This window comes from Telopea speciosissima, chromosome 10 (genome assembly GCF_018873765.1).
Source record: "Telopea speciosissima isolate NSW1024214 ecotype Mountain lineage chromosome 10, Tspe_v1, whole genome shotgun sequence".
NCBI lineage: Eukaryota > Viridiplantae > Streptophyta > Magnoliopsida > Proteales > Proteaceae > Telopea > Telopea speciosissima.
The window spans coordinates 6443016-6466458 of NC_057925.1; the positions used below are offsets into that span (position 1 = coordinate 6443016).

The window sequence follows — 23443 nt, forward strand, 5'->3', positions numbered from 1 at the left end:
CAACATCATTCCAAACGTCAATTAGGGCTGAAAGTCCAAAATTTCATATCAGGCCTTGGCTGTTCACATGTAGACAAGGCTTAATGTGTAACCCTAAGATACTTATACTCACTTGATGGCTTCATGGAGAAAACGAAGATGTCCATTGTAGTAGACTAGGAAGTAGTCTAGTCTAATAAAATTTTAAGGTGTCCTTCAAGTTCACAGGCATTTCGGTGGAAGACTTTTATTCCATCTCGTTTCTCTGTTTTCTTCTTTTGTCTTGTAAACACTTATGGAATGTTTGCGACCTGAGAAAGTTCTCTGTCTAGGAGTGTGGCCTACACCAGCACTCACATTAGTCTATCTCTCTCCTCCCTATATGAAAAGACATCTCTGCCCCCTCGTTTTGAGGAGGAGAGAGATAGACACATGGGAGTACTGGCGTAGGCCACACTCCCAGACAGAAAACAACTTCCCTATTATATTTTTTTTTGGGTAAACTATATATAATATTAGAGAAAAAGATCTCTATCCTAGAGTGTGGCCTAGAGTGTGGCCTACGCCAGCACTCCCATGAGTCTATCTCTCTCCTCCCCATATGAAAAGACACCTCTGCCCCCTTGTTTTAAGCAGGAGAGAGATAGACACATGGTAGTGCTGGCATAAGCCACACTCCTGGACAGAAAACTGCTTCCCATAATATTATTATGTATAGGCAAATGGTTTTGTGTACAGCCATGTACATAACTATTGGATGGGGGACACCATGCACGACCGTGCACAAAACCTTACCCCTTATGTATAATTATATATTATATATGGGAAAAAGGAACGTTAACCGGTCGCACAGTGTGACGTGTACTTGCGCCTAGACACAACTGCGCACGAAATGGCTAGTGCACCCCTGGTCCTTTCCGCCTTTCCGGGGGATGCATCGGTCATTTCACGCATGGCTATGTCTGGGAGCAAGTACACGCCGCATTGCGTGCACGGTTATCATTCTTGATCCCATTATATATTTATCTACACAGTGCCAGACAAGGTTGGGTTCAACCTGGAACCTCAACCCAAGGCCTTGAAATCTCAACCTGGCCATGCCCATGGTTTGAAAAGCTTAGCCTAGGCCCTTTCAGGCTCATGGGTGGGCTCAAACTCGCCGAGCCAAACTTGAACCCTACCTGGAACTATTATGACCAACAAGCCTGCTAATCTTTTGCCAATTGATTGACATACTCGGGTTATTTACAAAAAAGACTGTACCTAGTGCACAAGGCTCCCGTGTTTAACATGGTCTGGGAGGGTCAAATGCCTTACCCCAGTTTTTCCATCTAAGACTAAGTTTGGTTTTGAGGCAAAGGAGAAGGAGGCGGTGGATGGTGCATGGAGGTGGAGGAGATGGTGGTGGTGGTAGAGGCAGAGGAGGAGGAGGGAGAGGCAGTGGTGATGGGAGATGGTGTGTTCAGTTTTTGGTTTTCCATATAATAGTGTTGTTTTTTATAAAAACACACATTACCATACATTAATACCCTTAAATTTGTTGTAAAAGTTCACATTGTACCAAAAGTATCCACATCAAATCATATTCCAATTTTACTACTATCTTTATCTATATTGAGGAACAGGACAAGGGTTCATAGCAAATAGGACTTGACCTAATAACAGTAATTGCACTAACAGAGGTGGTGGCAATCAACCTCACCGTTTAACAAAAATTTCAGATAAATCCACAAACACACATCCATTATTAATGGCACCAGTCGATGATGCTCCATCACTATTTAGTGGCTGAGGTTGATGTTTCATAACCATTAATGCCCATTCCAAAGTTTATTCTCCTATTCTCCTCTTGCACGGCTTATTCTCCTGACGAGTGGCTGCTGAGACTGATGCTCCACTATTAACTCTTAGAACTTATTCAATCTCTCTATCTCACTTGTATTGTGTCTTAAGTATATAAATCTTTCTTGCAATAACAAGGAAGAAAGAAAGAAGCTATGGAAGCCTTCAAGATATGTGCTCCATACATGGCCATGGTGGTGACACAGTTTGCTTATGGTGGATTCAACATTCTCATGAAGATCTCTCTCAATAAGGGAATCAGTCAACTTGTCTTTATTGTGTATAGACACTTAATTGGCATGTTCTTGCTAGGCCCTTTAGCCTATTTCCTAGAGAGGTAAGTAAGCTCTTTCCCCTTCTCCTAGCTATCTATCACATTTTGCCTTATATGTTCCCTGCCTAATTATCTTCATTTTGGGCACCATAAAAAATTGCAGGAAACAGAGGCCATCTCTTTCTCTTCCAATGTTGATCAAGATTTTTGGTCTATCTTCACTTGGGTCAACCATTTATCTAAATATCTACTATGCTGGCTTAAAATACATTTCCCCAACAGTTGCTTGTGCCTTAGGTAATGTAATCCCTGGTTTCACATTTGTCATGGCAATTCTGCTAAGGATGGAGACAGTGAATATTGAGAATGCTAAGGGGAGAGCTAAGATCTTGGGTACATTGGTTTGTATTGGTGGAGCATTAATTTTTACATTTTGGAAAGGAGGGTATCAATTCAAAAGCTTGACTAGAAATCCATTGATTGACATTGATAAAACTAGAGGTTCTGTTCATGGGTTAGTAAGGCACCATAAAGAGGACTGGATCAAAGGTTCACTTCTTATTCTAATAAGTTATATTGCATGGAGTGCATGGCTCATACTACAGTCACTGATCTCAAATGTTTATCCAGCCCCATTATCTTTGAACACTTTGATTTGTTTCTTTGCTGCATTGCAATCTTCTGTTGTTGCTCTCTTCTTTGAAAGAGAACCAAGGTTGTGGAGACTCGAGTGGAATGTCCAGCTCTTGACTGTTTTATACTCTGTAAGTTAATTTATGTGTTTGTAGTGGAAAATAATAGTAAGATAATAATCTCAAATCGAATGTCAGTTTCCCGACGTGGAAACTTATAGGTACTTAGGCACTCTCTCCTTAACAGTTAGCTTTTAAGGATGAGTTCTACCCAAGTCCAAATAACTGGTATCAAAGGTAAAGCATGAAAACCCTTATACTTCCGAGGATGAAATCGGAGAAGATCTTGGTTTCTCCCACGTAGAGGGGGAGATTGTTTAGTACCCAATTAATCTTTGTTTGATGATTTTTGCTTCATGATAGGGACTCATCAACTCAGGCTTGGTTTACTACCTACAAACATGGTGTATCAGTAAGAAGGGACCAGTTTTTGCAGCTATGTTTTATCCCATGGCCATGGTGATGGTGGGCATATTCTCAGCAATTTTCTTCGCCGAGCGGCTTCACTTGGGAAGGTGAGCAACAAAACATAGAGTGAATATTCTTATTAGCTATTTCTACAGCACCGATCTCACAAGTGTATGGATTGCTTCTGGTTTATTGTAGCTTGATCGGTGCATTGATCACTGTTGTGGGGCTTTATACAGTATTATGGGGCAAAAGCACAGACAGTTGCAGTGAAGAGAAGGTTGGGAAGGACGAACAAAATTCTCTTGATGATCATCAGACACTAGACATCACTATAACCAATAATCCCTTAAGCATGAACAATATCCCTGCCAAAAATGGAAAAAACTAACCTGTCTTTACTTGAGGGTGAAGCAAAACGCTTCATTTGAATTGTCGAGTGATAATTTCTGAATCTCTATAATATTTTAATTTTTAAGCTTAATGTGGGAGTTTTTGAATAATTTACTTAATTTGAAAGTATTAAAATCAGATTAATTGATACCCAATTTTTAAGTAGATAATTTTAGAAGATTTTGCTTCTCTGACAAGTATTGAATCAATTCACTTCAAGATTCTAACAAGTGAACCCAACGGAAGCAATTCATTGAGTTGATATTTTTTTCCTATAATTTACAAGTAGTTCGGGAAACATATAATCAACTCATGACCAAAAAGAAAAAGGTTGATAAAAAATAACCCATGTTTTTTACCAATCTTGAGGTAGTCCCTGAGCTGGTCAAGCTCTCCATTCCGTTGTATTATAATAACAGGGGAGTTATAGCACAATCAAAGGAACTTAGAACACATTAGAGGAGTAAACATGTGGAGTTGAAGTATCATCTCGTCAGAGAAATCATACAACATGGTGATTTTAGTATTGACAATATCAACACTGTATTTAATTTGTTTGACCCTCTAGCTAAGGGTTTAGCTGCTACTGTATTTGAAAGATATGTTGAGAACATGGATATTAAATTAGTCGGACATTGGCTTTGATATACAAATGGGAGATTGGTAGATATGTATTATTATCAAATCCAAATTTGAATAGTTTAAATTAATATTAATTATGCAAACAACCGTTTGGTCGATTGATTGGTGGCTTTCCAGTTGGAGCGCATGCACCCCAGGACATCAAGGGATCGACTCTCCTGATTTGCATATTTGTGCCAGAAAATAGGCACCTCTCTCCCTCCCCCTCCTCCCCCCCCCCCCTTCCCTCCTTGTAGTGGTTAGATGAATCCAGATCCTCTCCACTGCATACTATCTCTTGTAGTTGGTACTTAAAGTCCCATTGGGCAGATAGATAGGATACGCCAAAAAAATAATTAATATTAATTATCATCATTTTATATATGAATGAATGTGCCTTCATGTTAGACCTTTACATGCCGATCCAAGGCTTGCTTTGGTGGTTTGGCACTGCTCCCTTAGAAAATTGCTCAGCGACTTGATAAAGTCCCCTCTGAAGGCATTTTAAGTCAGTATTATGCACTAGTTTAATTTCTTTCCAAGAATGACCCCTCTGGCCCTGCTAGCCCTACCTATGTCTCCATCTGGCCCCTTAGGGGGTCTTGTATGGCCTCTTGTGGGCCCTTGAACCTTGTACAAAAAATAAAACTATCTGTGACTAGGTATTGATTGAACTAGACAATCAATATACATTGTTGTCATGTTGTATATTTTCATGTGAATGAGACTTCGAGAATATAAGTATGAGTACTCAAATGCTATTTTTATATCGAATATGATTATTATGAGAGTCTTGCATTGCATGGTAGATCGTTTGTTATATATTTGCACAAGACTCTCAACATTAGTGTTTTGGTCTTCAAACCTGTGAGGTCCTTACCACTGCAAGTGGGCATTGTGTGTACAAGACTCTCATCATTGGTGATCTATTCTCTGGACCTGAGAGGTACTCACCATTTAAGTGGGTGTTTTGTGTGTTGATGTACTAAAGGTCAGTGTTAATACTAGCTAATTATCGAAACCCTGGATTCTGAGCATTCATTCATCTATGAATGGGAGAGATTTGCAATTTTCTTCCTTTTTTTTTTAAGAAATTTGATGATCTATCATAAAAATAAAAATAAAAATAAAATAAAAAACTGTCCCTATACTTGAGGATCTTATTCCAAAAATAAAAGAAATTTGAGAGATTTGCAATTTTCTTCCTTTTTTTCAAGAAATTTGATGATCTATCATAAAAATAAAAATAAAATAAAATAAAAAACTATGTCCCTATGCTTGAGGATTTTATTCCAAAAATAAAAGAAATCAAATGATTTCTTGGTAGTCCAAATAGAGTCAATTCTCAAATATCTAGAATATACCTAGTTCACCCATAGGCTATTTTCCTTAGAAGAAATTCTCTAGATTAGCTTCATGATGAAGGCTTATTAATTATGTCTTTCACTCTTCTTAAGTTTAGTTCTCCATCATTAAATGGTAAATAAATCATTCCCAAAATAATGAAGTTGTTGATGATTGATGTGCTTTAGTTGATGCTGCTACTTGAATCAAGTTATCCATGTGCTCACTGGTGTCTATCTCTACTGTTTATGCTCAATATTGATGCAATTTTTAATATCTATTCTTGTTGTTCCAAACTGGAGTCTTTTATATGTATACTTTAGCTTGAAGGGGGTGTTAAGATATATGTCGAGATTGGGGGTTTATCCTAACGTGATATAGGTGGGTTTTATCTTTAGAAACCGAAAGTCCCCCTCCCACCTCCCACCTCCCACCTCCCACCTCCCAAATTTTATTGTTCCCCATTTTAACTTTTGTTTCTTTCCGAATGTATTGTTGTATCTTCCTTTTGATGGTTGTTTTCTTTAATTAGGAGTTTTTCCCTTGGTTTGTCTTCTTGAGTTGTGTATCTCTTAGATTTTGTTAAAAGTGATAAAAAAAAATTGATAAACTAAAGATAATCACTAATTAAATGGTTAGATAAATTACTTTATTATTATTTTTGGGTTGACACGACTTAAAGACAAAAATTACCTTTTTATTCTTTGTCCTTTTTTGTGTCACTTAAAAGGTTATATAAATTATTTTATTATTATTTTTGGATTGATACGACTTAAAGACAAAAATGACCTTTTTATTCCTTGTCCTTTTCTGTGTCTCTTCAAAGTGATCCGAATCCAATACCATTTTAACTGGAACTTTGAACTTTATGAGTGGTTGTTGTCTGCCATTTGGGGCATTTTGATCATTCAGATTCGTTCAAGGAATTATATTCACTATAAAAGTAATAAAGTAGGGTAGTAAATGCATTTTATATCTCTAATCTTAAAATAAAAAAAAAAAGAAATTTATGAAACACTCCCTGAAAATGGGTCAAAACTCGGATCATCCCCTAAAATTTGAGAATACTCAGATCATCCCTGCATTAGAGTCCTATACTCAAATTAGACCCTACCGTTAGTTAATTGATGAAGTCAGCTAATTAAATATTTTAAAAACCCTAAACTATCCTTGAGATGAGTAAATTATTATTTTACCCTTAGGTCTAAAAACTTAACATATACAATTAAATTTACAATACTACCCTTCCTTCATCTTCAACCTAAAATACCCCACCCTTTTCCTGCAACTCTGTTTGCAGCACCGCCACCGCCGCTGCCGCTATCGGCGTACCTCGTGGAGAAAGGTGAAGATTCAACGAACCGGCTTAAAGGGAAAATCCTTTACAGCCAAATCTCAATATTACCCTTGCTCCTTTCGTCTTCTCTGTCTCCGTTCCTGATCAATTGCACCGGCGGGAGCATACTCTCCGTTCCTCTTCTCTATCTCCTCTCTGATATTCTCTCTCCCGTCCCAGGGAACGTTTCTCTTCTGCTCTCTTTATTTCTTCTTCTTCCCTTTTCTCTTTTTTATTTCTGTTTCTATTAAACCTACACTGTTACTTTGTTTTCCATGTAACATCGACAACCACAAAGTTGGATCAATGTCCCTTGATCCTCCGTTTCTACTCAGATTTAGGGGGTTGAGGCCTTACCTTTGGGCAACCCATCCTGCTGAACCTAAGCTCCAAAGCTGGCTGGAATAGTGGGTTTCAAAACCACTTTCAAATCTGAATCTAAACCTACCGCTATAAGTAGTTTCAGTCATATTTCCTTGAAATAAAACTTGATTTCTGATATTGTTATTGCCCATCCCTAAGAGAAATTTATAAAACTCGATTACAAAGGTTTCAGGTTTTCGATTCAATTTATAAAACTCGATCTAAGCTTTTAGGTAGATTCGTAACACATAGATCTCTTAGTTTTCAGGTTTCAGTTGAAATAAAACTTGATTTCTGATTTGTAATGAGTTTTATAAATTGAATCGAAAGAGGGTTTCCGCTGGAAAGAACCTTGAAGCCATGATGGAAATTCCCCTTCTCCCTCCTCTGCTTGTTCGACTGCTTCTTCTTCCTCTCCCACTTTCTCAGATTCTTCATCATCATACGCATGTGCTCCACCTTCACCCTCCGATTCGACATCCGAACCGATCCCAGGTCTTGTATCATTCCTCAGCTGCTTCTCACTATTCTTGATTCAGATCGGTGGCTGTCGGGATTGAGTTGCAGGTGTGAGGAAGCAGAGGCGGCAGCGGCGGTGCTGCCTTAGCGAAGCAGAGGCAATGGGGTATTTTAGGTTGAAGATGAAGGAAAGGGTAGTATTGTAAATTTAATTCTAATACAAGAGTAAAATAGTCCTTTTACACCAATAACTAACAGCAGACTAACACCATTAGTGTAGAGAGGGTGATCTGAGTATTTTCAAATTTCAGGGAGTGATCTGTGTTTCGACCCATTTTCAGGAGGTGTTTCATAAATTTCCCAAAAAAAATGCATTTTTATATAGAAGTTTTATGAATAGTGTTGATGTGCCATGTCAGGCATGATGATCATTCTTCTGAGTTCAAATTCTCTTGGAGGGGATTCGTATTAAGAAAATCAATTTCTAAAGACTATCTGAATCCGTTCAAAAACTAAATGGATGCAGATACTGATATTTTAATTTTATACTAGATTTTATCTAATTGTTTAGATTCAATTATAAAAATATGATTATATAACAGTTTTAAAGTCCTCATTAAATAGTGGACAAGTAACATATATGGGTCAAGAGACCAATGAGACGAGCAATACTAACCTCACAGAATTTGAGCATTGTGGAGATACCCTACAATCCAGAAGGCTCAAAAAAGAATGTTTTACATGTTTAGGTCCATTGGTTGGATTGGTACATAGTTATTAATTTATCAACAGACCTAATATTGCAGCCTCATTGGAAGATATGGATCGGGAGAGTCAAACACACAAACATAAGAAGAAAGACATTGCAACGGGTTTAAGGTGACTCTTCAAGGACATGGGAAGATTGCAACTCTTCCAAGATACAACATAACTTTCCAAGGTTATGAGGGAGAACACTTCAAGGTTCAAAATTCTCAACAGAGTAAATTTTCATTAGTCCATCTTCACTACCGAATGAACATAGCTCTTACACATTTAAAGAGAAAAATAAACTCTAATCTTCAAGCCCTAATTGCAATCTATCCTACGGTTATGATTAAATCAGAAATTAATTACATCTTAAAATAAAAGAAAAATAAATATCAAAGTAAATCCTAATCTAAGGTAGACTAGACTCTTGACAATTAAAAATATTGAAATAATAAAACTCAAATTAAGAAAGGGGCTATAGAAATCGTCCAAGAATTCTCACTCTTCAAGATTCGTCCAATGATGATGTGTATGTGGCATGGATTGCTGCGGTTAGGCTTCCTTGAGAATTTCAACTCTTAACTTGTAGGAATGGAAATAGGATTTATGATCTCTTATTCTTGGCAAACTCTCCAACGAAGTAATGTTTGCTTTTAGGGGGCGTTGTTCTCTGTGCCGCAGCGCAAGCTGCGCCCAAGCACATGGAGGTGGGTGCAATGATTGCCCTGCCCCCCTGCACAGGCTGCCCATGTGCCTGAGACCTGCAGAGAATATTCTCCTTTGCTTTTAAATGCTAAAACAATAGCTAATTTCTCCCTCAAAAATTGGAAAATATATCTCTTTTAACAATCTCCAGCTGTCCCTTAAAAATAGAAAAATGATTCTTGTAGCTATCCGTTGAGAGGAAGGAATCCTTCTCATGATTTGGGCTGGAACTCAACCTCACATGGACAAAGGAAGTTGCTGATGTGGCAACACTGAACGGGCCTGCATCACCTAACTAGGCCAGGTTACCCTGTGTCTTAGAGGTTGTATAACCTAACTATTTATCACATAACACAGTTCCAATGACACTCCTCCTGTGGATGTGGACTCTTCATGTGGGGTATAGGGAGTTCTTGGTGACCATGAAGGAGACAATATCAAGTAGAAAGTAAAGGTGCCAAAAAAAATCAAAACCATACTAGGTTATATATACTAATGTGATATGTCTAGCTACAGCATCGTATATAATGATGTAACCTAATCTTTAATTCATTATTCAAATTCTTATAGTGATCCATCACCACCACCATTTATCATTAACAAGTGATTCTTACATTTATTTTTTTAATGCTTATATATACTTCTGAGGGTGTATCTACTTACAGAATTGAGATGATTCTGCCTCTCCTAGTGTTGAATTAATCAATTCAAGTTACCAAAAAGTGAAGCCAATGGAAGCAATTAAATAAGGAAATGATTTATTGGCTTATTTCTATACACTAGAAGTTTGTCAAACAAATTATCACAAATGGGTATTAAAAAAAACAAGGCAAGAGATTGCTACTTGGTCACATGGACTCTACACCAACGTGTGGGCCAATGGTGTAGCACGTCTAGGTATCTACCCACAGGCAGGGACATCAGTTCACGGTGTCTTGTAAGAGGGCGTCGGAGATGCCACCAAGTTGGGATCTTTTTTCCCTAAAAAAAGGAAAAAGAACGCTAATCGCTCGTGTGGTTTCTGCACCCAGATACAAGAGCATACAAAATTACCTCTCAGCCCCCAGTATGAACTAAAAAAATCCCATTCAATCGAATTGTCCTACACCCACTCTTATTGACCCTAGCGCTAGTGCAGGCGCTACATGACCAGACAGGGATCTCTTGCCCTAAAAAAGAAAAAGAAAAGGTTCTCTAAGCCGCGGGCACTCGGGTAGCTAGGGTACACTATCACCTCTGCATCAATTTTATCCTCCTCACATAGCGTCATCATTCTTCTATAACACGAGGTCTCTTCGAACTCGAGCCATCCTTTCTAACCCAGACGAATGGAGACCAATCTTCAACCTTGTCCTAAGCCCCAACCCATGCCAAGTATTCAGCAATTGCCTCATCCTCTTTTGAATCATTATCCTCTCCTGTTACTGCACTGTGCAGTAATGCATTGTGTGGCGGCTGCAGAGACCATGTGCACCATGTGGGCCCCGCTCTGTCATGTGGTCTCTGCAGCGCCACATGATGCAGTACTGCACCGTGCAGTAGCAGGAGAGGATAAAAATTCTCCTCTTTTGTGAATTCTCTATTTCTTAGTGTAGACACTGAATTTTGTCACCCCCCTGGCGATGATGACGACCGGACACGGGCGATGGATATCACACCCCTTTTCCTTTCCCAAGACCAAAAAGACAAGGCCCATGGGCCCAAACACATCCAAAACCTCAAGAAAGCCCATTTGAGGCTTAAGAAGTAGGAAGAGGGGGACCACATCGCCCACGGCGCTGTGGACAGTGACCCACGGCACCGTGGAGGCCTCCCACGGCAGTGGTGTACGGAGCCACGCCGCCGTGGAGGATTATGACATCGTAGGATGACATCATCCACGGCACCGTGGACATCTTACCCGGTGCTGTGGAAATGGGGCCTCCCCTATAAATAGTAGGGTCCCCCTCCCTTCATTTCAAGCAATTCCAAGCTGAGGGAGACCCTCCCAGTCCGATTTTTACCCTCTTTTAGCCCTTTGTGAGCGATTTTTGAGTGGTGTTCTGAGTTGTGGGTAGATCCATCGATTACCCACTTGAGTTGCGGGTAGATTTATTGATTACCCATTTGAGTTGTGGGTAGATCCATCGATTACCCAAACATCCGAAGAGCGATCCCATTCCGGTCAGGTCGTTATTCCGTCTGTATACGGATAACGAAAGCTCCTTTTTTATAGCCGTTATTCTGTTCTCTTACAGACACATCCAAAGAGTCGTTACCCTGTTCGAGAAACCAGGTGTTGGTCCATTCGTCCTTCTTCCCCTGAGCCAGGGGATCGTCAAGATCTGAGGTATACCCCTATGAAGGTATAATCATTGCATTTTAGTCATTACAATGTAGTCTTTTGTGTTTTCCCGTTTTAATGTATATATTGTAAATATAGGTATAATGTACATTATATAGCCTCATTGTTATAGAAAGAGAGAATATTCATCCTTTTAGCATCTATAATAGAAAGACTGATTTTCGCCGGGCAAGATGGGTGCCTAACACCTTCCCATGCTTGTAACCCGACCCCTTACCCAAATCTTTGACCAGACCATATGGAGCTCTGTAGCCTGTTTCCGTTCATAACGGATAGGGCTATACCTATTGGGTCCTAGGCCCTAATCTTAGGTGGCGACTCCTCATTTTATTTTAGTATTTTTATGAAGCATATGACCCTCGCGCCCCTGATAATGTATCAAAATGACCCCCACATTACCAGACCCAATAGTCTGTCGCCAATAAGGCTGAGGAAACCTCACCACAGAGGATCATGGTACTTACAGTGGCGACTCCACTGGGGACTAAGTGGATAAACATCCACTTGAGGTCAAGCTTTCTAAATAGATGCTACCAATAAATGCAAGAATATTCTCTCCGATTTTGCATGAAAACCTGTGTGGCTAACTTTTCGGTGTACTAACTGCATCATGCACAATACTCGAAGTGAAATCAAACGACGAGGATACTCCCTGTCGTACCTTACCCCCGGGGAGGTGAGATACGTCATACTAAGTACTCTGAGATCGGATGATAGTTGCTTCCTGTACCACTTTCATGCACACACACACACGGCAAGGGAACACATTTACCTCGTGGTTAGTCGTTGGACCCCATGAGTAGTCATGGGTAATTCACGGCGAAGCCATAGCCTTTGAAATTTGCTGTCTGAGTTTAGAATCACCAGCGAGGGTAATCACTAGTGTGTTGTGAGGTGCTTTAGCCACTCAATAAAGGCACTAGCACGGTTACTTTGAGATTGTGTGACCTACTCTCCAGGTATATTAAAAGAACCATGTACCAGCAATTCGCAACCACGAGCGATAGGTATATCGGTTCTATCAAGGGTGACCTTTTTCTGTCCTATCAGCCTACCCATTGCATGCATCATGTAGGAAAATAGACCATATATGATTAGGGTATAACACAAACTAACCCTTGTTAGCTTAAAGAAGGACCGAGTTTAAGGTCTCTTAATGATTAATCTGGCTTCAATACGAGACGCCGCCCAAAGTAGGGAATTCCATAGTCCCGCGATAGTCCCTCGAAGAAAGATGGAGGTCCACCCCCGTCTAATGGAATCCTACATGTCACTCGAAAATGGGGCACCTCGTATTGATTCAAGATATAATCATCAAGAACCTGAAACTAGGCTTTCTTCTTTGTTTGTTTATTTTTCCTTTTAAGAAATGTTTGGGCGACGATGGCATTTGAAGTATGGTCTGAGAGAACTTCTACAATATCAAAAGTTCCGATAACAACTTCGATTACTTGAGCCAAAAAACAATAATAATAATAATAATAATAATAAAATACCCAAAAAAACTAATAATAATATAAATACAAAAAAAATAATAAAAATAAAATACAAAAGAATGATAAAAATAAAATATAAAGAAAATAAAATACAAAAAAATAATAAAAATCAAATACAAAAAAATTGATATAAATGAAATACAAAAAAAGAATACAAAAATATTAAAAAAATAAAGTGAATAAAAAATTGTCCTCGATTGTTTGATTTTGGAAGCTTTTTATCCAAATGAAACTCACTCTTAGTATCTAAACTAGGATTTCTCTTTTTCGTAGAGGCACGATTCCATTTCTCAAAAAAAGAAAAAGCCATTCTCACCAATCTGGGCCCGACAAGACAGAAGGCTGACCCAAGCTAGTCCATTGTCCTTTTCAAATTCCCCATCCTCTTCTCATTCATCCAGTTCATCGGCTGAGATATCATTCGAGAGCAACATAGATCCAATGGACGATCACGCATTTGAAAGTCACATAGAGCACCAAATGAAGAGATTGCAAACGAATGTGGCAGAAATGCGACAACTCGTGGAACAATTGACGCAGTCAGTCAATGAAATCTCTAAAGGAGGGTTCGCACTTGGATTCGCAAAACGAGAAGTAAGAAGAACTACCTTTGCGACCCCCAAAACTCTGAGCACCATACTGGTAGAAGAAGAGGATGACAGTCAATTTTTAGATCCCCCTGAAACTGAGGTGGAAAGGAAAATGAGAGAAAAGATTGAAGAGCTTGAGGTGGCAGTCAAAGACAAAGAGGAAGAAGAATTGGTGTTCTTCCTCGAGTGAAAAATCCCTGAAGACTTCAGGTGGAAACCGGATAAGTTCGATGGGTCGGGAGACCCTAGAGCTCTTCTCAAGATTTTCGCTGTTATCGCTAGGTCGTGGGGACTTTTCGAGAATCAAATGGGGTAGGCATTCTTATAATCCTTGGCTGGATCTGCGTTGCGATGGTTGACCCAATTGGATCATACTCAAACTCAGTCCTGGGCATCTGTGGTAAAGGCATTCACTAAGCAGTATTTGTACAACACTGAGATGGATATCACCCGGATAGAGTTGGAGACTCTAAGGCAAGAACCAAATGAAGAGTTCTCAAATTCCATCATGAGGTTCAGGAAGGAGGCTGCAAAGATATGGAACTATCCCACAAAAAAGGAACAAGTAGATATCTTATTTGAAAACTTGACCTTCGATGCACTCATGACCATTGGGGAGGAGATGGAAGATAAAATCTTCAAGGAGAAGCAAGTATCGAGTGCAAACTGGGAGGCTATGGGAGCTCATGTTGGAAAGAAAAGCTCAAGAGAAGTAAATGCAATAGGAACAAGCTGCCAGATGGCAAGAGTGCAAGTGATGACCACAAGGACCACACCTTTAGTGATCCAAGTGGACCCGAAACTTCCCAAAAGAGCCTTCAATTTTGGAGGAATGGCGCCATCATTGTTGTTCACCAAGCTCAAAAAGGAAGGAATGATTAACTCGGTTCCCCCTAAGCATGTGGATCTGAATAATTCACCTACATGGTACAAGCCCCATCGCTATTGCTACTATCATGATCAGTAGGGGCATCACACGGATAGGTACATATTCCTCAAGCATGCGATCCAAGACTTGATTGATGATGGCAAGGTCAAACTTCAAGTTGAGCAACAGCCAAGAATGACCGCAAATCCTTTGCCAACTTAAGGAGCGAATGCGCTGCAGGAGGATTCCAAACAAGGATATCCCACCCTTTTGACCAAGCCAATCGCGAGAAAGAAGAGATTAATAGATGCACGTGTTTACAGGGCAAATGGGTCATCCACAAAAATCATGAAGGAAGGAGAGAATTTTCCTTACTGTGAAACCAAGGGGCCATGGCTTCAACCAAGGTTTGAGACATTCTTCAAAGATGAAATAGATCGGGTAGTCGTGGGACCAGATCAAGCAAGCGAGGCTAAAATCCAAGAGGATCAAGGAATTGATGGGCTATTCAAAATGGCAACAATCAGTAAGGAAGAAGGAGGCCTAGCACCTCAATGTCTCATATAACCTCTGCAAGGATCCATAGCACACTAAGCAAAGATGATGGAAAAATTACACGTTGTTGAGTCTAAAGTTGTAGCCAGCTCTGATGTAGTCCTGTCTAAGTTTGTTTTTGAGTCTGTATTTTCCTTTCCCAAAGGAGGTTGTAAACTTCCAGTCTGTTGAGTCTGTCTGTACTCCCCTTCTTATCATGAATAAAATTGCTAATTTCAGTATTACTCGTCTCCTTCTTCTTTTTATTCTTCTGAGGACGTCTTTTAACATAACTTGTTAGAACAACTGAAGCAAAGAAAAGCTCAACCCGTCCGAGAGGACACTCATCTTATAAATCTGGGAACTGACCAATGCCCTCGAATAATCAAAATAACTATCCCGAATGACCTCTCTTCTCAAGGAATTTGAGAAAGTCTTCGCCTAATTTTACAAGGACATGCCTGGAATTGACCCAGGAATCGTACAACACAGGCCACCTATGTACCTAAACACTCACCCTGTCAAGCAGAAGCCAAGACGGGTATGGCCGAAAGGGAACAGGGAGGAAGTCGTCAAGCAATGGAATGCAGGTTTCCTCCAAGTGACTCAATACCTTCAGGAGTTGTCCAATATTGTTCCTATTCCTAAGAAAGATGGGAAGGTCAGAATGTGTGACTTAAATAAGGTTAGCCCCAAGGATAATTTTTCATTGCCCCATACCGATATACTGCAGGCCATGCCTTGCTGTCATTCATAGATGGTTTATCTGGCTACAATCAAATCATCATGAGCCCAAAGAATCGAGAAAAGACGGCTTTCATTACACCATGGGGAATGCTTAGGTACAAGATGAAAAATGTTGGGGCAACGACCATACTGCGCGATATGATGCACCAAGAAATGCAAGCATATATCGATGGTCAAATCAACAGACCAACAAGGCCATCATGGAAGTGCCACCATCAAGGATGGAGAAAGAAGTATGAAGGTTCTTAGGCCGCATCCAATACATCAGTAGATTCGTAACTCGCTTAACTACGACGGGCAAACCCATTTTTAAGCCTCTAAGAGAGAAGAATAAAAAAAATGAGAATTCCAAAAAAAAAAAAAAAAGACAAAAAAAATGAGAATTCCAAAGAAAAAAAATGATGATGAATGAGAATTCCAACAAAAAAAGAAGAAAACAAGAGAGGGAACTGGCCCAACATACAGAGAGCCAGTTAAGAATGGGAAACCCCTGATATGAACTGATAGAAAATACCTTGAATATTTCACGGAAGGAAAGAAGAAGCATCTGCAAAAGCACCCTACTCGATTCTTTCTCCAAGAAAGCCTGCAGCACAAAAGGTCTTATTATGGCATTCAACTACTATGCGCGAGTAAGGAACGGGCTCAGACCACCATGGAAAAAATTCACCGAGGAATCTGTGGACCGCATGTGAACGCTCGTCAAGAAGACCCTTGGGATGGGATATTATTGGATAACAATGGAAGTTGACTGTGCCACTACCATCAAGGGACGTCCCTAATGTCGGATATTTGCACACATTTTTCCCACAAGGGTGCATTCGTTGAGTGCCCCATGCCCATCATTCTTATTTGGGGAATTGATGTGATAAATAAATCCAAAGGCTTCCAATGGACATGAGCTCGCCATCGACTATCTCACCAAGTAGGTGGAGGCTCAATCTTCTATGGTCCTAACCGCTGATGAGGTAGCAAAGTTCATAAAAGAAAACATCGTCTGCAGGTGTGGTGCGCCTCAACAATGGATTTCAGATCAAGGCTTACATTTTCAAAGAAAGGTGGAAGAGCTTTGTGCTGAATTTGGCATAAAAGGCATAAGTCCACTATCTACAAGCCTCAAACCAACGGAGCAATGAAAGTAACTAACAAGATTGTGAAAGTCATATTGCAAAAGATGGCAGATGCGCACAATGATTGGCCCAAGAAGCTCCTACTAGCCTTATGGGTCTACCAAACATCAAATCAGACCTCAGCTGGGGAAACTCTATATTCTTTAGCATATGGAATAAAGGCCATTTTACCTATGGAAATTTAGGCTCTATCTTTTCGAGTATTAGCCGCCAGAAGAGGAATGGACGAGGTCTAGAATTCAATCTCTTGAATAAAAAGGGAATGAAAGTCATGTCAGCAAAAGATGGCCAGAGCGTCCAACAAGGGGGTACACTCTCGAAATATCAAAGAAAGAGGTTTGGATCTAAGGAAGCAAAAGGACCACGATACATGAACCAAAGGGAGAATTCTGGCCCAATTGAAGTGGTCCTCACAGAGCGAAAGCAATATTGTCAAGCCAAGCGGTACATCTCATTGACCTTGAGAAAGAACATTTTCGGGATTGGTTTTAAATTGAACTAAGTTCGACCTGATTCCTCTCGAGGGATACGTAGGCAACTCGGCATCTTGAGTGCGGTCTCAAAAAAAAAAAAAAAAAAAAGAGAAGGGCATTGTGTTAGTCCATTCCATAATCCCGCCAACTGACGTCCCCTGCAAATACGGTAAATCTCGCCATTTGGCCTTTAGAATCTGACTTATAATGTACCTAGGGTTGTTAAAGGCTGGCTACTAGTTGAAGACTAGTTAATGTTCAGGGTACTAACAAGATCCTTGACGCAGGGATCATGTGAGGACCCAAGGAAGAAAGGGAATAGTTATGGACCCTCCACGTGCGTGTGAATGGTCCTATGTTGCTGGACGATCTCAATTCATCAAAATTTGGTAGAATCGGATAAATGATGGAATCCTCGGTTACATGACTCCCATTTTGAGAAGGTCAGGATAGCCCTACCTCTTGAAGAATGTCAGGTTTGCCTCTCCTCAAGGAAAGTCGTTCCTCCTAGTCATGAAGAAGGAACAATTTTTCACAAAAAAAAAAAAAAAAAACCTTGGAAGATTCCTTCATCATGGACAAGAAAGAGAATCCCAGACGGGGTCAAGACTGGAGGAATCACCTCTGACCTATGTGTTGCCAAGCAAGAAGGGAAACACAAGGATTTCACAAGATCCAAGATTGAAAAGAATACTTGGATAAGAGGAAGGCTCCAGAAACCCATAGGGGCTGTCATCAGAGATGCCAGGTTACAACTATGTGAGGTTCACGGGTTCGACTCACACCAGTTTAGGTCCCCCTCTTTGGTATCTCTAAAACCAGAGCAGTTTAAGTTGAAGAATTGTAAACCTCCAGAGGCCTTGACTCAGGAAATGGTGATTTTGCTATCAGATACATGTTGCAAACAAGTGATGTCAGCTTGATGTTTGAATTACCGTTTCAGCATCCATGAACTCAAACCAGTTATCAATAAAACCTTGTGCTTCTAAGGAAAAGAGAAGTCATTGTGATATACAAAGGTGAGTGAATCCAAAGTCATACAAATGATCACAATAAGTTTGTTCATCAAAAAATAAAAACGAGAGTATATATGTACAACACAAAAAAAGAAGAGAGACGAAGGTCAGTCATCGCGGCAGTAATCCTCCAACGAAAAGCTCCCCCTAGTGCCCTCGGCCATCTCGCGATCCATGCGCAAGCCCTCGAGATCGACTGTCCTGCTCTCTCTAAAAAAAAAAAAAAAAAGGAAAAGAAACAAATAATAAATTAAAACTAAAAAAAAAACTATATATAATAAAATGATGAAAAAAAAAACTCACTAAGTGACGAATCGAAGGTCGTCCCGACCGGGTACTACTCTACCCAAGCATCCGTGTCTGTGGTCCCCAATAGTAGGCCATGTGAGGACTGACATGGACGCCTGCGGAAGGCCATCTCACTCAAAAGTCCAAAAAAGGGCAGAGTCTGGGAACGAACTTGGATGAGAAATATAAGGGGGTGACCCTACTTATAAACAAATAGGCAAAGGGGAGCCAAGCCATGGCGCCATGCAATATCCCCACGGCACCGTGGTGGGGGATTACCACCACGGTGCCTTGGAGACCACACGGCGCTGTGAGGATTTTTTTTAAAAAAGGAAAAAAAAAGTCCTAAAAATAAACTAAAAATAAAAAATTGCAAAAAAGGCCCTAAAAAATAAAAATATTCAAAAAAAGACCCTAGAAAAGGAACAAATTTCAGAAAATACCCTGGAAAATGAAATTTTTTCAAAATAGTCCCTAAAAAATTCAAAAAAATTCAAAAAGACCCTAAAAAATAAAAATTTTCAAAAGAGACCCTAGAAAAGAAACAAATTCAAAAAAGACCCTAGAAAAGGAAAAAATTTTAAAAAAGACCCTAAAAATAAGAAACTTTCAAAAAAGACCCTAGAAAAGTAAAAATTTTCAAAACAGACCCTAGAAAAGGAAATTTTTTCACAAAAGACCCTAAAAATAAAAAAAATCCAAAAAAGACCTTGAAGAATAAAAAATTTCAAAAAAGGCCCTAAAAATAAAAATTTTCAAAATAGACCCTAGAAAAGAAAAAACTTTCAGAAAAGACCCGGAAAATGAAAAAGATTTTCGAAAAGACCTTGGAAGAACCCTAAAAGTCGCGGGGAAGAACCCCAAGACATCTGAAAATTAGAAGAACCCGAAAAATCGAGGGGAAGAACCCCAAGACACCTGAAAATTGGAAGAACCCTAAAAGTCGCGGGGAAAAACCCCAAGACACCTGAAAATTGAAAGAACCCTAAAAGTTGAGGGGAAGAACCCCAAGACACCTAAAATTGAAAAAAGTCGTGGGGAAGAACCCCAAGACACCTGAAAATTGGAAGAACCCTAAAAGTCGCGGGGAAGAACCCCAAGACACTTGAAAATTTGAAGAACCCTAAAAGTCGAGGGGAAGAACCCCAAGACATCTTGAAAAGGAGAAAAACCCTAAAAGTCGAGGGGAAGAACCCCAAGACAGCTGAAAATAGGAAAACCCTAAAGGTCGAGGGGATGAACCCCGAGACGTCCTGAAACCAAAAAAAAAAAAAAAAAGAAGAAACTCTAATGGTCGAAGGGAAGAAAAACCCCAAAATATACCAGTAACAAAGATTTGGATTCTCTTTTGAAATTTATCGAAGGATTAACCACCTATTTTAGCAACTCTGCCGCCTTGAGCAAAGCATCAGCAATACATGCTCTTGGTGACAAAATAAGTTCGTCACCTAGAGCAATTTGCGTGACTTACCCATGAGACTATGACAAAGAATGAAATAATAGACTTTTGTGGTTGCATTGTCATTTTTGATGGGTCACAGTTCATTCATTCATAGACTCAGTTGGGCTCCACTGCACCTTGGAAGAGATTTCTCTGTTAATTGTTGGATCAACTACCTCTTCCAAAGAATTTTTAGATGATACAGATGTTCAAGATGGAATTCTTACTCCATTAATGCATAAGGTATATATCAAGAGCAATCCTGATACAGAAGCTCCAATCATGGTTCGTAATCTCGGTGGTATCGGGATCATCCAAACTAGTGCCAAATATGACACATTTGCCCGTCTTTTGTAAAAAAATAAAAATCTAATTTTTTTTTTACCTTTTTACCCTTGTCCATACTAGTGGATCGGATCGGTCTCGACATGAATCGACATATTGAAGTCTGAGATCAGATAAGATCAATTGCTAAACATGATGAGCTCAAGCATCGACCAATTAATAGTAAGTTGTGGTGTAGTGGTCCGATGGTATATAGTCCGATTAGCCCGTTTAAGCCCATTTAGACCAAATATGGCCCATTTAAAGATCATTTGTAGCCCAATTTCTCAATCAATCCATTTATAATCTGATTATTAGTCCAATTACCTTGAACCCAGTTATGGACCAGTAATTAGGGATGTAAACGGATCGGATTCGGCTCGGATAGTGCTATATCCGCATCCGCATCCGATTAGCTATCAGACAGATTCGGATAGTGCTAAACGGATAAGGACACGGATACGGATCGGATATTTTATCCGTTTACATGTAAATATAGCTTTTCAGACAGCTATAGCCTATCCGTATCCGCATCCGTTTAGCTTTCGGACGGATTCGGATAGTGCTAAACGGATACAGACACGGATACGGAAACGGATTTCGGCTATTCATTTACACCCCTACCCGTAATCGACCGAGCGAATAGAAATATGATCATGCCCTAGCCTATCAATTAGCTAAATGGGAAAAACCGATACGGGACCGTAAAATTGGTGGGGACCAATTAAACCCAACCATAACTGACCGAGCTCGACCGATTGACACCCTTACTCATGTACAAGAAGGTGTTGCCCATGTTCCATACAATAACCCAGAAGCATCACGATATTGGGGTTCCTTAGACGGACCACCTTCCAAATTACATCAAAGAATTAATGTTACTCTTCATGAATAGAAAGTCCCACAAAATGTTGATGCTCGTCACAGCCAAAATCTTTTGGAAAACCCAGCAATCCACAACACTCATCCATGGCTCAAGCTATTAATAATCTCCTAACCTATAACAATATAATCCATTAGTTCAGGTACCAAAATCATACTTGGCCATTAGGAAATTAAGCTTTTTAAACAAAACCCAATGACCCTTTCCCAAGAATGTTCTCCTCACTGAAGCTCCTAGTAGCAGATTGAATCTCTACCAGGGTGTTGGTTTTGCAATTGACCGGTTTTTGCTACCTACTGAGAAACTTCCTCAATCCCCTCCTTCAGTTCTGTAATGCCAAACAGAGAGCATGACACCAAATGTGCGAATATAAAGAATGCCACCCGGTCACGCCACCCTGTGCTGTAACATAGGGGCACGTGAAATGATTGCCACACCCCTCGGAACCTTGGAAATGACCACAGGTGCAATGGTCATTTCGCATGCCCCTATGTCAGGGCACAGAGGTGGCGTGTATGGCGCGACCGGGTGGCATTCTTTATATTTGCACATTGGTGTCATGCTCTCGCTTTATATATGGGGTTGGGCATGCTACGCGATCTCGGTAAACTAACGACATACACCAATCATAAGGCATCACACAGAAGGGCAAGAAGGTCTTTTTCAAAGGGAGAGAGGAGAGGATGACACATACTGGGCATCCCGGTCAAGAGCCTAGCTATTTCCCAAATATATAAAATAAAAAAAATAAAAACTTTAAACATAATATGTTAAACTTAAGGTATCTCAAACATATTTTTTTCTACACGTTAGGTACCCAAATTTAATAGTTTACCCCTTTTTTTTTTTGGTACAGACCTTTCTATTTTATTATGAAAAAAGAGCACATAACTTTTTGATTAACCAAAAAAATTAAAAAAAAAAGCTAACCGATCGTATAGTTCCTACACTCAGACTCAGCAGCATGCAAAATTACCGTTCCACTCCATGGAAATTGAGAACTCTCATTCATGTTGATGCATGTGCCAGCTGGGTCTCTGTTCTATCAGGACAAAAAATGGCGTTCCAGGGTCTATGAAATGAAAATTTTGGCCAGTAGCCAAGGACCAACGTGGGGAATCTGCCACCTTCGGCAGCAGTTGGGACTTGAAGTTGGAACACTCGTCGTTCACTGTAATTCTTCCGCCGTAGTATTTTCAAGCTCGAATCAATGGCGGAAACAAATAAAGATACAAAAACTGAAGATGATGACGAAGATTACATGGGCGATCTCTCTCTGTTCCTCCCTCCCGAAACCACTGAGTCTTCTAAAATCTCTCAAAAAAAGGTAATCCATGTTTCCTTGATTTCTCTTCCTTTTTTTATTTTTCTTCGCCAGTTTACAGAACCCTAACTTCTCTCTTCTTCACAGAACTCCAACACCAAAACCCTCATCAATCAACCTTCAACGAAGAAACTCAAGACCTTAAACTGGCAAGAACAACGGAGACTCGATCGAGAGCGGAAGCAGAGAGACGAAGACGAGCAAACCCTAGCGAAACTAGATTATGCGATACCTCCATCCAACATTGGGTTCAAGATGTTGAAGCAGATGGGGTACAATCCCGGTTCAGCGCTCGGCAAGGACGGATCCGGTCTGGCCGAACCGGTTAGTCTCGAGATACGGCGGTCGAGGGCGGGGATTGGGAGGGAAGACCCGCACAAGGAGAAGCAAAGGAGAGAAGAGGCCATAGCGGAGATGATGAGCAAGAAGGACGAGGCTTTAATGGCCGAGTTCGGTTCTCGGCAAAAGTCTCAGTGGAGAAGCCGCAAGATTGCTGGTGACTTTAGTAAGGCCAAAGCGGCACTTGCCCAGTTGGAGAACAAGGAGGTCATCGAATCCGATAACGAAGACGAAGACAGTGATGGAGATGAAGAGGAGGAAGAATAAGAACAATAGATAGCAGAAGACGTTGAACCAATTTGCGTGCCTAAGGTTGATGTTTTTAGGTTTCGTCTCGATTTGCCTGCCAAAAGGCTGTTGATGTGGCATTTGATGCCATCGCCTTAATTTCTGGCCAGAATATTACCAAGGTGGTATCTAATAGTCTTGTACTAATTTGTGCGCTTAAAAATGCTTAAGTTGGTGTTTTAGAGTTTTACC

The 23443-nt window shown here is 40.2% G+C and overlaps 2 protein-coding genes across 2 annotated transcripts; both read left to right on the top strand.

Moving 5' to 3' along the window:
- The first annotated feature begins 1976 nt into the window (after window positions 1–1976).
- On the top strand, window positions 1977–3586 carry LOC122642343 (WAT1-related protein At5g64700-like). Its single transcript, XM_043835778.1, has 4 exons — window positions 1977–2101; window positions 2187–2859; window positions 3151–3302; window positions 3394–3586. Exons 1-4 carry the CDS (start codon window positions 1977–1979, stop codon window positions 3584–3586), a joined length of 1143 nt encoding a protein of 380 aa, XP_043691713.1.
- An 18837-nt stretch (window positions 3587–22423) lies between these two features.
- Window positions 22424–23248, top strand: LOC122641629 (G patch domain-containing protein 11-like). The gene is made up of 2 exons (XM_043834916.1): window positions 22424–22627; window positions 22712–23248. Exons 1-2 carry the CDS (start codon window positions 22511–22513, stop codon window positions 23228–23230), a joined length of 636 nt encoding a protein of 211 aa, XP_043690851.1. The 5' UTR covers window positions 22424–22510; the 3' UTR covers window positions 23231–23248.
- Window positions 23249–23443: the final 195 nt, after the last annotated feature.

What these genes read in the sequence shown, in the direction of transcription:
- LOC122641629 (XM_043834916.1), top strand. Translation starts at nt 22,511, where the DNA reads ATGGCGGAAACAAATAAAGATACAAAAACTGAAGATGATGACGAAGAT. An exon ending in CTAAAATCTCTCAAAAAAAG is followed by an intron (nt 22,628 to 22,711) that starts GTAATCCATGTT and finishes TCTTCTTCACAG; the next exon opens with AACTCCAACACCAAAACCCT.
- LOC122642343 (XM_043835778.1), top strand. Translation starts at nt 1,977, where the DNA reads ATGGAAGCCTTCAAGATATGTGCTCCATACATGGCCATGGTGGTGACA. An exon ending in TCTTGACTGTTTTATACTCT is followed by an intron (nt 2,860 to 3,150) that starts GTAAGTTAATTT and finishes GCTTCATGATAG; the next exon opens with GGACTCATCAACTCAGGCTT. An exon ending in GAGCGGCTTCACTTGGGAAG is followed by an intron (nt 3,303 to 3,393) that starts GTGAGCAACAAA and finishes GGTTTATTGTAG; the next exon opens with CTTGATCGGTGCATTGATCA.